The sequence below is a fragment of the Cydia strobilella genome, chromosome Z, assembly GCF_947568885.1.
Source record: "Cydia strobilella chromosome Z, ilCydStro3.1, whole genome shotgun sequence".
Classification (NCBI taxonomy): domain Eukaryota; kingdom Metazoa; phylum Arthropoda; class Insecta; order Lepidoptera; family Tortricidae; genus Cydia; species Cydia strobilella.
Genome location: NC_086068.1, coordinates 24,781,117 through 24,793,429, shown reverse-complemented (window position 1 = coordinate 24,793,429; position 12,313 = coordinate 24,781,117). Strand labels below are relative to the sequence as shown.

Here is a 12,313-nt window from a genome sequence, read left to right as displayed (position 1 = left end):
GTTATTTTTTCATAATTTTTAAAACATTTGTTTAGATATAATTAGGTTAAACTAAAGGTACGAGTACCAGTCGTCAGCCAGTGATCGGAGGTCAAACTTTATTTTGTACTGTTTCCTTTTTTTTAGCTAAAGTAAAGAAAGTTTTGACCAATTTTGAATTCTCATTTCTAAAGTTAGTAATATTGGTATTTTGATTGATATTGAAGAAACGATACCGTTAATCATAGAAAAACATGAAACCTCTTTGAGATCCTCCTCTTGATACTTTGAATTTTGTTAAAAAATAACTAATTAAAGTGAAAGCAGACGGTTCATTTTGTGGTCATTTTCGTCTTTCATTTTGGGGTTTTCACTCGAAGTGATACGTCTGAACACAAAATGAACCAAAAGTGAAAAAATGTATTTATTAGTGAATTGGATATTTTCATTCGCATCTTTCGCTCGCACTCCGAATGAACAATAAATGAAAAATGTGAATACAGAATGAATGTAATTTTTCTCGAATTCTGTGGGGTGTACTCGGTGTACTGTGTAGTACCTAGATGAACATAACGTAAAAATCGCAACAAAACAAGTAAAAATATCAAAATACGCTATTATTTTTGTAGCATTAAAAAAATATCAATGCCTCTGCAACCACAGTAGAAAAGTAACAAGGTATCGTAGTATAATTTGAAGTTTTATTCGGTTAGGTATACTGGCTCATATTAAGGAATTTTCCTTCGTTATCAACGGAACAACTAGAACTGTAGAAGTTCTTCAATTTACTTTTCACCTCAGCAGCCCGAACAAGCCTACTTTCGTCACTCCCTGGAGTGAGAAAAGTGCGACTTTCCTCACTCCAGGGAGTGAAACAAAGTAGCTTTTTAATTTAGTGAAGGCCATGAACTGCCACTTGAAACTGTTATTACTTTTTTTTTTGTTTCTTTGTATTATTCTGTGTGATTAATTAATTAATTACATTTTAACCTTCAATATGTTCTCACTACTGAGGTGAAAAATTATGTGTGCAGCACGAGAGCAAAGTTATTTTACATAAACACTCGCAAGAAAAACCAACTTTCCTCTCTTGTTGCACAAATAACTATTAGGGTAGTTTAGGCGGTTGTCGGCCAGTTAAGCAAAATTTCGAATTCAAATTTATTTTATGAACAATATATTCGACCAATCTTTGTCATTTTATGATTTTTAGACTAAAAATATAATACACTTGCCATGTTTGTATCAAAATCCGTTATTAATTACAAAGTTATTTTTATAAAATTAAGAATATGAAAAAGTAGCCATTTAGCCGGCCACTTTTTTTGGTTCTCGGCCGCTTGTTAACTAGTTGTCGGCCGCTGTTATTTATGTTTTTAAATAGCTCTTATTTCACAGTCAATAGGAATGATTTTTGATTAAAACAACAAATATGCAATGGTACAATGTATTACATTAAGGAACGTTAATGGTAACTTTTATTTTCCAAAACATGATCAAACTAATTCCAATAAATCCATAACTTGAAGGTCAGATGGCTGTCACTTTCGTAAATACTAGGCTCCTATGAGTCGTGACAATGCTAGGGAGATGATGAAGACTGAAAATATTAAAATAACGAAAATTCTTCGTCGCTGCTAGTCAAAGCATCTTGTTTGAACCCTGGCTACCTATATCATATACCTAATATCATTTGTAAGATTTGTTGAGTTATATTCTTTGCTGACTCCTGGTTTTGCTTCTTCTTTGCTATATTCATTATCAGCCATATTTCTTGCTTCCTTAAAAAAAACAATTTCATGCAAATAAAGTATGCGCAATGCGCAGCTTTGTGATGTTACGTAAGATCTATCAAGATGGGAGATGGGAGGGATCCCACCTCCGTCTCGGCAAGTACCTATCACGTATTGTTTTCTGCCAAAAATAGTGTAAAAATGTTGTTTTTTTTCAAGGGCCGAAAACTAAATAAATTTTACTTGTTTCTCGGCCGTCATAAGTTAGCTAGGCCGAAAACGAGGCTCTTACTAAGGCATATCTCTGAAAAAACATTTAAAAAACCATATCAGGTTAGTCGAACATGTACTTAAAACAGCAGGAACTTAAAACTATTTTAGAAATACAATTAAATATTACTTAACTTACTAAGCCTGCAGATTCTATCGAAGCCTTCAAAAAACCTGGTTGCAAGCCTCCAAAGTCATCGGACATAAATCTGTGCTGAAGCGTATGTTGAGGGTTCAATCCAAGGTGCGATTTCTGGCTTACGGTTGACGATGTCAAAAATATGGTACCTGAATTTGTTGCATAATAAGTAGAAATTTAATAAAAAAAAAATAAAAAAAAAATAGCCCATTTGTTTCATATCCAAAGATAAAACGAAACTAAATTAACATATTAAGTTCAACAAAGTATTTAGGTAATTTTTAAAATCTATTTTTTTAGTTTATTTTTGTACTCTTAAACTCCGTGACATTGAGAAATTTAATACTGACTACTAAATATTTGTAAAATTTTAGAAAAATATTGTTTTATATTATTTGAAGCTTGTGCTTATACTTTCTGGAACACCCGATACTCGATCAATCTGAAAAAGGTATGTAATTAAAAAATTGCATTTTTATACAAGTCAATTTTAGTCAAGGAACGAAATGGTTCATGAGACTGGTTTTTAACTACCTAGTGGAATTTTAACGTAGGTAAGATTAATTGAAACTCTAACGCCAAGCAGTACAGTACCTTTAGTACCGTTTGGTAACTAAAAATTGGTAACCAGCTACGAAACGGGAAAGAAATACCAATCCATAACTGGCTTCAAATTGGGACTTAAATTACCGATTTGTAACCACGTTTGGGAACCGTTTCTAAACGGGAAATCCCGGGTTGTAACTGGTTACAAAATGGGACTTTTGGATTACCGATTCGTAGCCACGGTTGTTGAAGTTAGCTAGAGTTCGTCGGACTGTATCTTTTCAAAAAATATTTCCTTCACAACTTAACTCCCAGGCGGTTTGCCCTTCGGGCATTTGAAGCTACCTAACGAACCTAACCTACCTACCTATTGATTTAATGTAATGTTGGATTTCCATTTTGTAGCCAGTTACGAAACTTATTTACCAAACGGCACCACTCTGGCCCAATTCGTAACAGGCTACATATAGGGAATTTTAGATTCCTGTTTTGTAGCTAGTTACCAAACGGTAAGACGCTGGCCCAATACGTAACCGGCTTCAAACTGGGAATCTTGATTCCCATTCTGTAGCTGTTTACGAAATTTTGGTTACCAAACGGTACTAAAGGGTACAGTCAATATGCAGTGGACGTTGACGTTGAGCGTTTCGTTGAAATTTTGAGCGAACGCGATATAACTATGTATTAGGTTGATGTTAAGAGAAAATGAGACGGAGATTGCGGTGTGCGCGAAATAATATGTTGATTAAATCAACCAATAAACCCGTTTGCACTCTTAGTTTAACTAAGTTTACGAAAAGAACTGGTTGACAAATCAACTATTTTTTCAACTAGTTGACGACTTCGACGTTAACGTTTCCTTTTGTTGATGCTAAAACCGTTAACGGACTCTGGGGGCGGTATACCTTTTTTTACGATCAAATCAAGGACGGGTAATTTATTTCTTATCAATATGAACTTTTCTCATTTTAATACGATTAAACCACTATTTCAGTTATTTTTCGATGTGGCTGACCGCTGGTCCCTTGTGTGTTTTACCCTTAAATGTGACAGCATTCTGTATATATGTATGTGTATATTTAAAAAGTAAACTAATATTTACTATTTCTAAAACAAAATAAAAATATTAAATCTGATAGTATTAATAACGCCGTGGCGCTAGTTTTAATAAGAAGGACCCACTCTGCTCAATGCCCCGGCAATGAAACTTGGTATTAACATTTACGTAACATATATATAATAATTATGTTAGGTACTAGTTTTCGTTGCTAAAATTAGATGCGTAGAGCGAGTAAAAGTTTTGTATGTAAAACTTCTGCTTGCTCTTATTTCATTGTATTACAATTTCTAACAATGAAAACTAAGTACCTAGTACTGTAGTAGAATGTTCATGTCATAAAATTCACGTTATTTCAGAATGTCGCTTTAAAATGAGAGCTAGACTTCGATTGTATAGCGGCGGCTGCATGGGTTCGTGTAACTCTTAAAAGGCTGACCACTGGTATTACCTTGCCACGGCTACCAGATTCCTTAATGCTACTCCAAAATGGTCTTAGAAGACCTGCCCTAGCTTTTTAATTTGCAATTATTTTGACATAGATTTTAGAAATATTTAGGTACCTACAGTCGGCGACAAAATCGTCAATTTTGACAAACTATTTTATTTGATGTCAATTGATTTCCGTTTCTATTCAGGATCAAATTCTCCTTAGAGATCAACCTACTCGTAGGTTAGGAGTCCTAACCTAACTTAGGACACTAGAAAAGTCACAAACGGGAGAAAACGCTTTCTAAATCTATATACATTTAGTTAGTCATATATTATAATAAAACAAATGATCGGAACACAGATTGCCTCTATATCTATCGCACAGTGTCTTAACCTAACTAGTTGTTTAAGTACATACGCGTGGCCAGGGAGTCCCGGTATTGAGGGTTGTTATGGTATTTGGTCTGTTCACCTTTTACTATTGGGTGCCGTTGCAGATTTGAGGCCAAAGGGGCGCGGGCGGCCGCAGCGCATCCTGCTGGGCGTGTGGCCCGACGAGCACATCCGCGGCGTCATCCGCGCAGTCGTCTTCCGCGACACTCACGCGCACACCACGCACCACATCAAGGAGGAGACATTGCCTGTCTATCCCGCAATCACGGTCAGTATCGATCATTGCGACTCGGCGCCTTAATCTTATCAAACTAATCCCGCTATGCGACGGTATTTTGTTGTTTAAAGCTAGCCATTGCGCAAATGCATTATGTGTAATATTACCTTTTATAATGAATAGCGTGTGACCCTAGTTGTAAACTAACGTTTGTTGCGATTTCTTTGAACAGTACTGAAATGGACAAAATGTTACAACGTTGATGTATGTGCATTTCAGGATGGAATCTCGGTGCCAAATGCTTACGGCCCTGTAGCGTGCGGTAACGGGCGAGAGGGGGGTGTGTCACCGAACGCGGCCGCCGCCGCCGCCGTGGCCGCCGTGGCGCACGGCCTTCGCCGGCAGATGTGCAACATGGTGGTGGCAGCGCAGCGGCCGCCCGACCACCCGCCGCACCTGGGCCTGCCCCCGCTGCCGCTGCAGTCGCCGCGGCTTCCGTCACCGCTATCGGCCGGTCTCGAGTCGCCGCTGTGCTCCCCGCCCCCTCCTGGGCACGCGTTGGAACCTCCAAAACCGACCGATCCATTCCGACCCTTCGCTTCACCGAGACCTGATAGCCGCTACGACCGCGACGTCGCAGAGATTACAGAGATGGGTCCTCCGAAGACCCCCATCCCGATCGCGAAAAACGGCAAAGAGCTGTCGTCACCGGTGCCGGTGAAGATGGAGCCACCGCCCGCGGAGGCGCGCGCGGAGAATATCTGAAGCGAGGCGGCGGGCGCGGCCCCGCAGACGCCGCCGATCGCACCGGTCGGCGTGCCGCCGCCGCTGCCCGCTTATCCGTATTTCGTTCCGAACCGCAACTCTGTTGGATACTTCTAGATATTCTAGATGTGGTTGCGTATTCCATGTCTCGAGGCATGTGACCATCCGACCGAACGAGAGTAACGGAATTACGTTGATTCATATTTATTTTCAAGTGGACTCGCTGTGCAATATAATGCTTGTTGTTTAGTTATTCAATTTTCTATTAAGATTATTTTAGTTTAATCTTATTTTGTTTACTTTGTGGTTTATATGTATAGTTGTGTTCCAGTGATATTTTGAAATAAAGTTTTGTCAATATCTGTAAAGGTGGGTCACAAGCCGAAGACGCCGCAGTAATTCGAAGGCAACAGGAAGTGCAGCTGAAGTCACAACTGTCTCGGTTGCGGCTCCACCTCACTGTTTTATTATTATCTACTCATAAGTAGAATGTCAAACGTACTGTGTAAGCTTAAATTTACTATATTTATCAATACAAATTAGATGAAATCATGAATGTAGGGAAATCAAAATTTTAAATATTTGGCCCGATTAAAAAAAGACTGTTCGGTATACCTATTCATCAAAATATGTGTAAGACAAAAATTAAATAGTATTAGAGATATTACAAGAAATCTAGATGTATCCTTTCGTCGTCAGATCGATGTCAATTTATCAACTAGCAGTGGTAGCGGGCACCGCAGCGGTGGCCGGGCCTGCTGCCCGCCCCCGCCGCCCGCGCACCCTCGCTCGCCGCTCAGCTTGCCCGTGCTCGGCTTGCGCATAAGCTTATGTTATGCCAGCTCCTTTGCTCTAGTTGTACATCTTTAATTTTTTATTCACTACCTATATAGCTCGAATCCCAAGCGAAACGCCAAAAAAATGTGTGAACGAGTTTTAACAAGATTTTGAGGTAATTTCCACATTAAACCAAGATGAAACTTTTATTATCTACATAGCATTTTTTTTAATTATTTCGATTACATTAACAGTTTTGAGGTAAAAAATAGGGATGATGACACATGTTGAATTTGATAACAAAATCTAGTAACATAGATAGCAAATGAGCAATTTTCACAATAATGTAGATATTAAAATAATATATGGAAATAATACAAAAATACAGGACTTGAAAGTTTCAAAATTTAAGTAATACAATTAATTCGATTCCTTACATTTTATCCAAAAAATATTGTACAGCAACTATATACATAAACGCAATATTTCACCGACAAAAACGCAATTTTCTTATTTTGTGCATACATTCAAACTGGGCTCTCAGTGAACTTCACTTCACTTATCGTTTTGTTAGAAGCGTTTCGTGAGTGAAGTACGACTTTGACTATCATTTCTGACTTTTGTATTGCTTTAATGCAATGGGTCCCATATAGACATTTGATCCTAAAAATAAACCTGATCGATTGATACCATTAATAAAAATTTGTCATCTAGCCTATTCCGGCCCTACGTCCTAAACTCTGTTGCCCAGTGACAAGTGTAACGAAACCACACACGTTTTCTGGGAGTGTACACGCGCGCGTTTCATTCCTTTTATCAGTCGACTTAAGCGGGCTTCCTCACATTTCATAATTTTATTAAACAAGACACAAATTGTTCATTCATGTTGTCAGTAGGAGTATAATACTAGTCCAGGAAGTGACTACCGGTGGATACCTACATATATCATTTTATAATGTTATACTGTGTGTAGAATAAGCCTTCAAAGTTAAAATAGTCGATACAATGGGAGACAAGCATGGCGGGTGGCAGCTTACTCTCTCCGGCCGAGCGGGCGAGCGGCGCGGTAGACTTAGTGATCGCCAAATGTAAAATAGATGTATGATTAGCAAGTAGTGACGTTCCAAATGTTAGGCTAACTTAGACGTGCTGGGCTCCGTAGCATCTCCTCACATTAACGCCACGCCCCTCCGGGGCCGCTTGTTCACTCACAGTTTTCCTTTTCACATTGGGCAATTGATGTCCCTTCCGCGTTATATTTCAGCTTGATTTGCGTCTGTTAACGTGCGGAGACAGGAGCCCGATTAGTTGTAAGAGCACAATCGCCAAGCATTGGATGTTATAAAAAATTCGAGCGTCTGCTGATGACCTGTGTGTAGCTAGATTAAACATTTCAATTTTCTTAGATTAGCTTAATGTATGTGACTATTAGTAGCGATCAGTCAGAATAAATTAAAATAACGGCGACGACATATTTAATCTACTTACGATCTTGAATTTATTCGCCAGTGGAGTCGGCCCTTCGGCTGCGCCGGAGCGACTCAACTGCTTTGAGGTGTACCTAGGTATATGTACAAATTTTTTTTTATCGATAAATTCCTGGACGCAAAGTTGCTTTGTTTCATAGTTTTGGTGGGAAATTGTTAGAGTACGGACCTTCTTGCCGCAAGGGTATACCATGATTTAGAAACGTTCGTCGGCGGACATTCGAGGCGTTCGGCGGGGCGGTTTCGACCCCGGCGCGGACGCGTAACGCGTAAGCATGTAAAATAAGTCTCCAAGTGGCCTTGATACTTCACTATTATTTGGGATTTGGATTATCGATTCGGTTCAAGTTTGGAATTAGTGTATAAAAAAGACCAAATTATTAAAAAGTACATTTGCGATTCAGATCTAGTGTTGAAACTATTTGGCTATCCTTTTGGAAATAACGTTTAATATAGGAAAAAAGAAAGTTATATAATGGCCTATACGTTTCGGATGAATTGCGTAAATTTTGGTAAATGTTACTACGCATATTTTCTATTGTCTAAGTCTAGGCTAATGTGTTCAAAAAGTAATTTAAAATTTTTGAAAAAAAGTAGAAAGTGCCTTCCAAATTTTTGACCACAGTAAGTGTCGGGACGGGTGCGGCGAAGATCGGACGAGGCGCGCGTATCGCGGCGCGCGCTGCACGTCGGTGCGCGCCCGCCGCGAGCCGTGCGCTTCACGTGCTTAACTATAAAAACGTTAGACTAATAAAAATTCAAAATTATTATATAAAAAATAAATACATATGACTATTATTATAGAAAAATATAAATAAAATAATATATTTGGCCGATGTGGTTATACCCTGACAGGCAAGCGTTAGCTGAATATTCGGCATCAAAATTAATTATATATTTTCTTTGTATACAATCACCTGGTTCCATTGAGAAACAATGCAGACATAGCAAAGTGCCATTCGTTTGAACTGAATCTTTAAAGGTTCATTTCGTATCACGTGGATTCTGTAGTAATAATTAAACTTTAATTAATTTATTGTACTGATAAAAGTATATACATTTCGATTACATAAATAAGTAACTATGTTATTTTCGTGATAGATAAGTAAAATTTACTGGTTAGTATTATTGTACACAGACGAACAGTGAACGTAAATGTGCGCGCAGCACCCGCCGACACGAGCCCGTGTCGGGACTCGGCGTGGCTTCTCGCTTTTGTGATCCTACTCGCATGTGTTTAATACATATAACCAACGTACCTTCCTAAGGTGTTCTTTGCCAGAACTCAGAACCGGTTTCTTTGATACTTGAGCTCTCTCTAATAAATATAATTTCCCAGTCACATAGTCTAGCAGAAATTCGTAAAGTGCAAAACCAGCGTGATGTAGCCAGTCTTTAGTACCTAAATTTCCAGTCTATTGTATGTATATATAAGTATAGTAGTATGTGCACTTGTTAAACCTGTACATGAGCTGCGAGTAGGAGATGGATCCCATTCTCGTTTGGTATTAATTCAAACATTTTTTAAGTTTTGTTAAGATAAAGGACTAGTGAAGTGTTACGTTTGATTATAATAAGCCCCCAAAACCCCAAAGGTGCAGCTAGCAAAGGTGAGTTCGCGGGCCGGCTCGCTGGCTCCACGGGACCTGCCAGAGCGCTATGGTATATAGTCACTCTCTCGAGCACATTTACGTTCCCTGTACGAAGGGCGGTTTTGGTTAGAATATACAATGTATACATGTTAGACATTAATTTATAATTTAAAATATCCATGATGAATACGATGACTAGCAAAGCACCAGCGAGCGAAGCTCCGCTGCTGGCGCTACATGACAACATGATACTATTATTATCCCTTCTTCTGATTTGTGATAGTAAAAACTAAAATATTTTTAATATAAAGAACAATTATCCTTTCTCAAAATGTTCCCTTTGTAAAGGACACTATTGCTAAGTTTAACTATATATCACAATTTATTATTTATTTCTTTAGTTTAAAAGAACATAATTTTTTAAGCCGTTGTGGGCTCAAAATAAATACTTATTTGTAATTAAAATTGATACCTACATATGTTGCTAAGCATACACAAACCTTCAAACATGGAAATTTACCAAAAATGTGACAAGATTGATTATCAGATATTATTTCTCGATCAATATGATCTGCTTAGTAGTAGTGACGTTGATGGTATAGGTATTAAAACCTGCATGTATAAGTTTTACCATTATTGCTTTCAGTGCAACAAAAGATTTTAGATTGCATATCATTACAACTAAATATTGGGTTCTCCTGCGATGTTAACTTTCTTATAATCATTGGTGAAAGCTGTGATAGAGCAAAGTATTTCTTCTTTGGTGGAATCTCGTAGTTGCCGATAATGTCCCGTACAACTTGTACAAGTATCGTAAATTAACTGCCCTTCACCGTGCCTCAGCCGCAGGCCGCGTCGTGTTTAGTTTCCAGCCAGTTCACCCAGTGTAATATTACTAGTATTCATAGTCCTTATCCTACCTCATGTCACAGGAGAATCCACACCGAGACACTGATGTTTTAAATATGGTATCGTCACTTTAAAACAAACAAATACATCTTTGTTCATTTATTATTCTAATATAGAAGATGATATAGGTCGCTATAATTATCGTCGTTATAGAAATTATGTTACGGTTTCAATTAAAAGTTGTTAAGATTTTTCTTATTTTTCAACACCTCTGTTCCTTATTAATTAGTTTTCTATTATGTTTATCATTTTACAAAATATCTTTATTAACGGCTTAGTTACTATCGATGAGTATAGAATGTATTGCAGTTGCTAACCAGCGTTGTGTTGACCGAACGGAACGGACCTTTTACAATTTTCTCTGTGAAATATTACCTTAGTTCTTAACTTCTATCTCGTTACACTTATGTCTGGGGGCCTAGCCAAGATGCCAATCTTTTGCGCCTTAGTGAACGCAACGGTACAACAACTCTTCCATATAAATACGACAGAGACATTAGCGTTTCGTTCGCTACGGCGCAAACGTTTGGCATCTTGGCTAGGCCATCTGTTTATTATACTCTGATTTGTGCGACAGACGTAGGTACCAATTGTAACGAGAGCGCTAAGTTTTATATCGTGTATAGAAGAGGCACCGGTCTATCCTAAGCTTTTTGTTCATTTGTAATCCTCTCATTTAGTATGTACCTTAAACAATATTTTTCAGATATATAGATTTGAGTTTTTTCGTTCGGCCAGACACAATCTTAACCAAATTCGGTATCTGTATCAAGTACAATTATTAATAAATATTGGTGTTTAACAGTTTATATAAATTAGTTCACAATTTCGCCGTGTTCAACGTTCAGTCTTTTAGTGCTCAGATCATTCATAAATTGTAACTGTATCTTAACTGTCTCAAACGATTACTTTTAGTAATGTAAAATGTTTAAGTTCGTTATTGTCACCGTGTACCGTTGTCTGAATGAATACATAAAAATAGAGCAAAACAATATAGTTTTATTTCCAATATGTACCTGCCCTGCCCTGAGGCACAATCAGCATCAATGGTAGCGGGTTCCGTCCATTTGGCACTGGCCGAAACGCATCTGCCATAACTCATTTGGCAGAACTGTTTTTCGACGAATGTTAACTGCCGAAAGCTTCGGTTCGCATAATATAGGTATACAATTGGCCGAATGTTTGCGACTCCGAATCTTAAATAGCCTATTATTTATCTTGGCCGACTTTTAATATGAATAATTTTATTTTGCGTTTGTTCAATTGTCCGAAACGTTATTGGCATAATCTGTTTAGCATAATAGGTTTTAGCCGAATGTTTACTTTGCAGAAAATTCATTTCGATTCCTTCTATTTGGCATAACTTCTATGACCTAAAACGCATGTGTCATAGGCTACATTTGGTAAAATTGTTATACGACGAATGTTAAAATTAAAGAATGCGTTTCGGGTCACAAACGTTATGCCAAATGGACGGAACCCAGATTTTGATGAAAACAATGTATATAGGTAAGTATACACATATAGGTATGATATTTTGCATAATAGTCAAGTTCGAAACGCATAATTGAATTCAGTTGTGGGTGCTTAGTTAATTATGACAGTTACGGGTAATAAAACAACAAAGAATAGGAAGTAATTAAATGATCAGTCGTTTTAAAAACTAATTCGCAAAAAATACCCATTAAATCAAGAGGTCACCAAAATGTCAAGGTTATCTAAAACCGAATCAGAGCACCCCACTATCCGCGTGGTCTTGTCTGTCCTACCCCTAGAGAGCAATTGCGAAAACGGAGCTATCCACACCCAACAGCTACACCCTTCGTCCCGGCCAAGGCACACGGCTTGCCAGAAAAGTGGGTTAGGTTAGGTTAGAACTTCTAAAAAAGCATTTCTAACCATTCGCATATTTTCCCATTACTTTTATTTTCCAGTAGCTTATTTTCCTGTTAGGTTTTCTAACCACTCGCATAATTTCCCACTATATATTTCATTTGTTTACAATCACGAAAGACAG

At 37.9% G+C, this 12,313-nt stretch overlaps 1 protein-coding gene across 2 annotated transcripts in view; it reads left to right on the top strand.

The window, feature by feature from the left end:
• Positions 1–11,288, top strand: part of LOC134754286 (protein bric-a-brac 1-like) — a 308,866-nt gene extending 297,578 nt beyond the window's left edge. For both annotated transcript variants that reach the window (XM_063690513.1, XM_063690512.1), the window contains exons 4-5: positions 4,654–4,817; positions 5,046–11,288. In XM_063690513.1, coding sequence (XP_063546583.1) covers positions 4,654–4,817; positions 5,046–5,531 — 650 coding nt within the window. In that variant the 3' untranslated portion in view covers positions 5,532–11,288. The remainder of the gene's footprint in view (positions 1–4,653; positions 4,818–5,045) is intronic.
• The last annotated feature ends 1,025 nt before the right edge of the window (positions 11,289–12,313 follow it).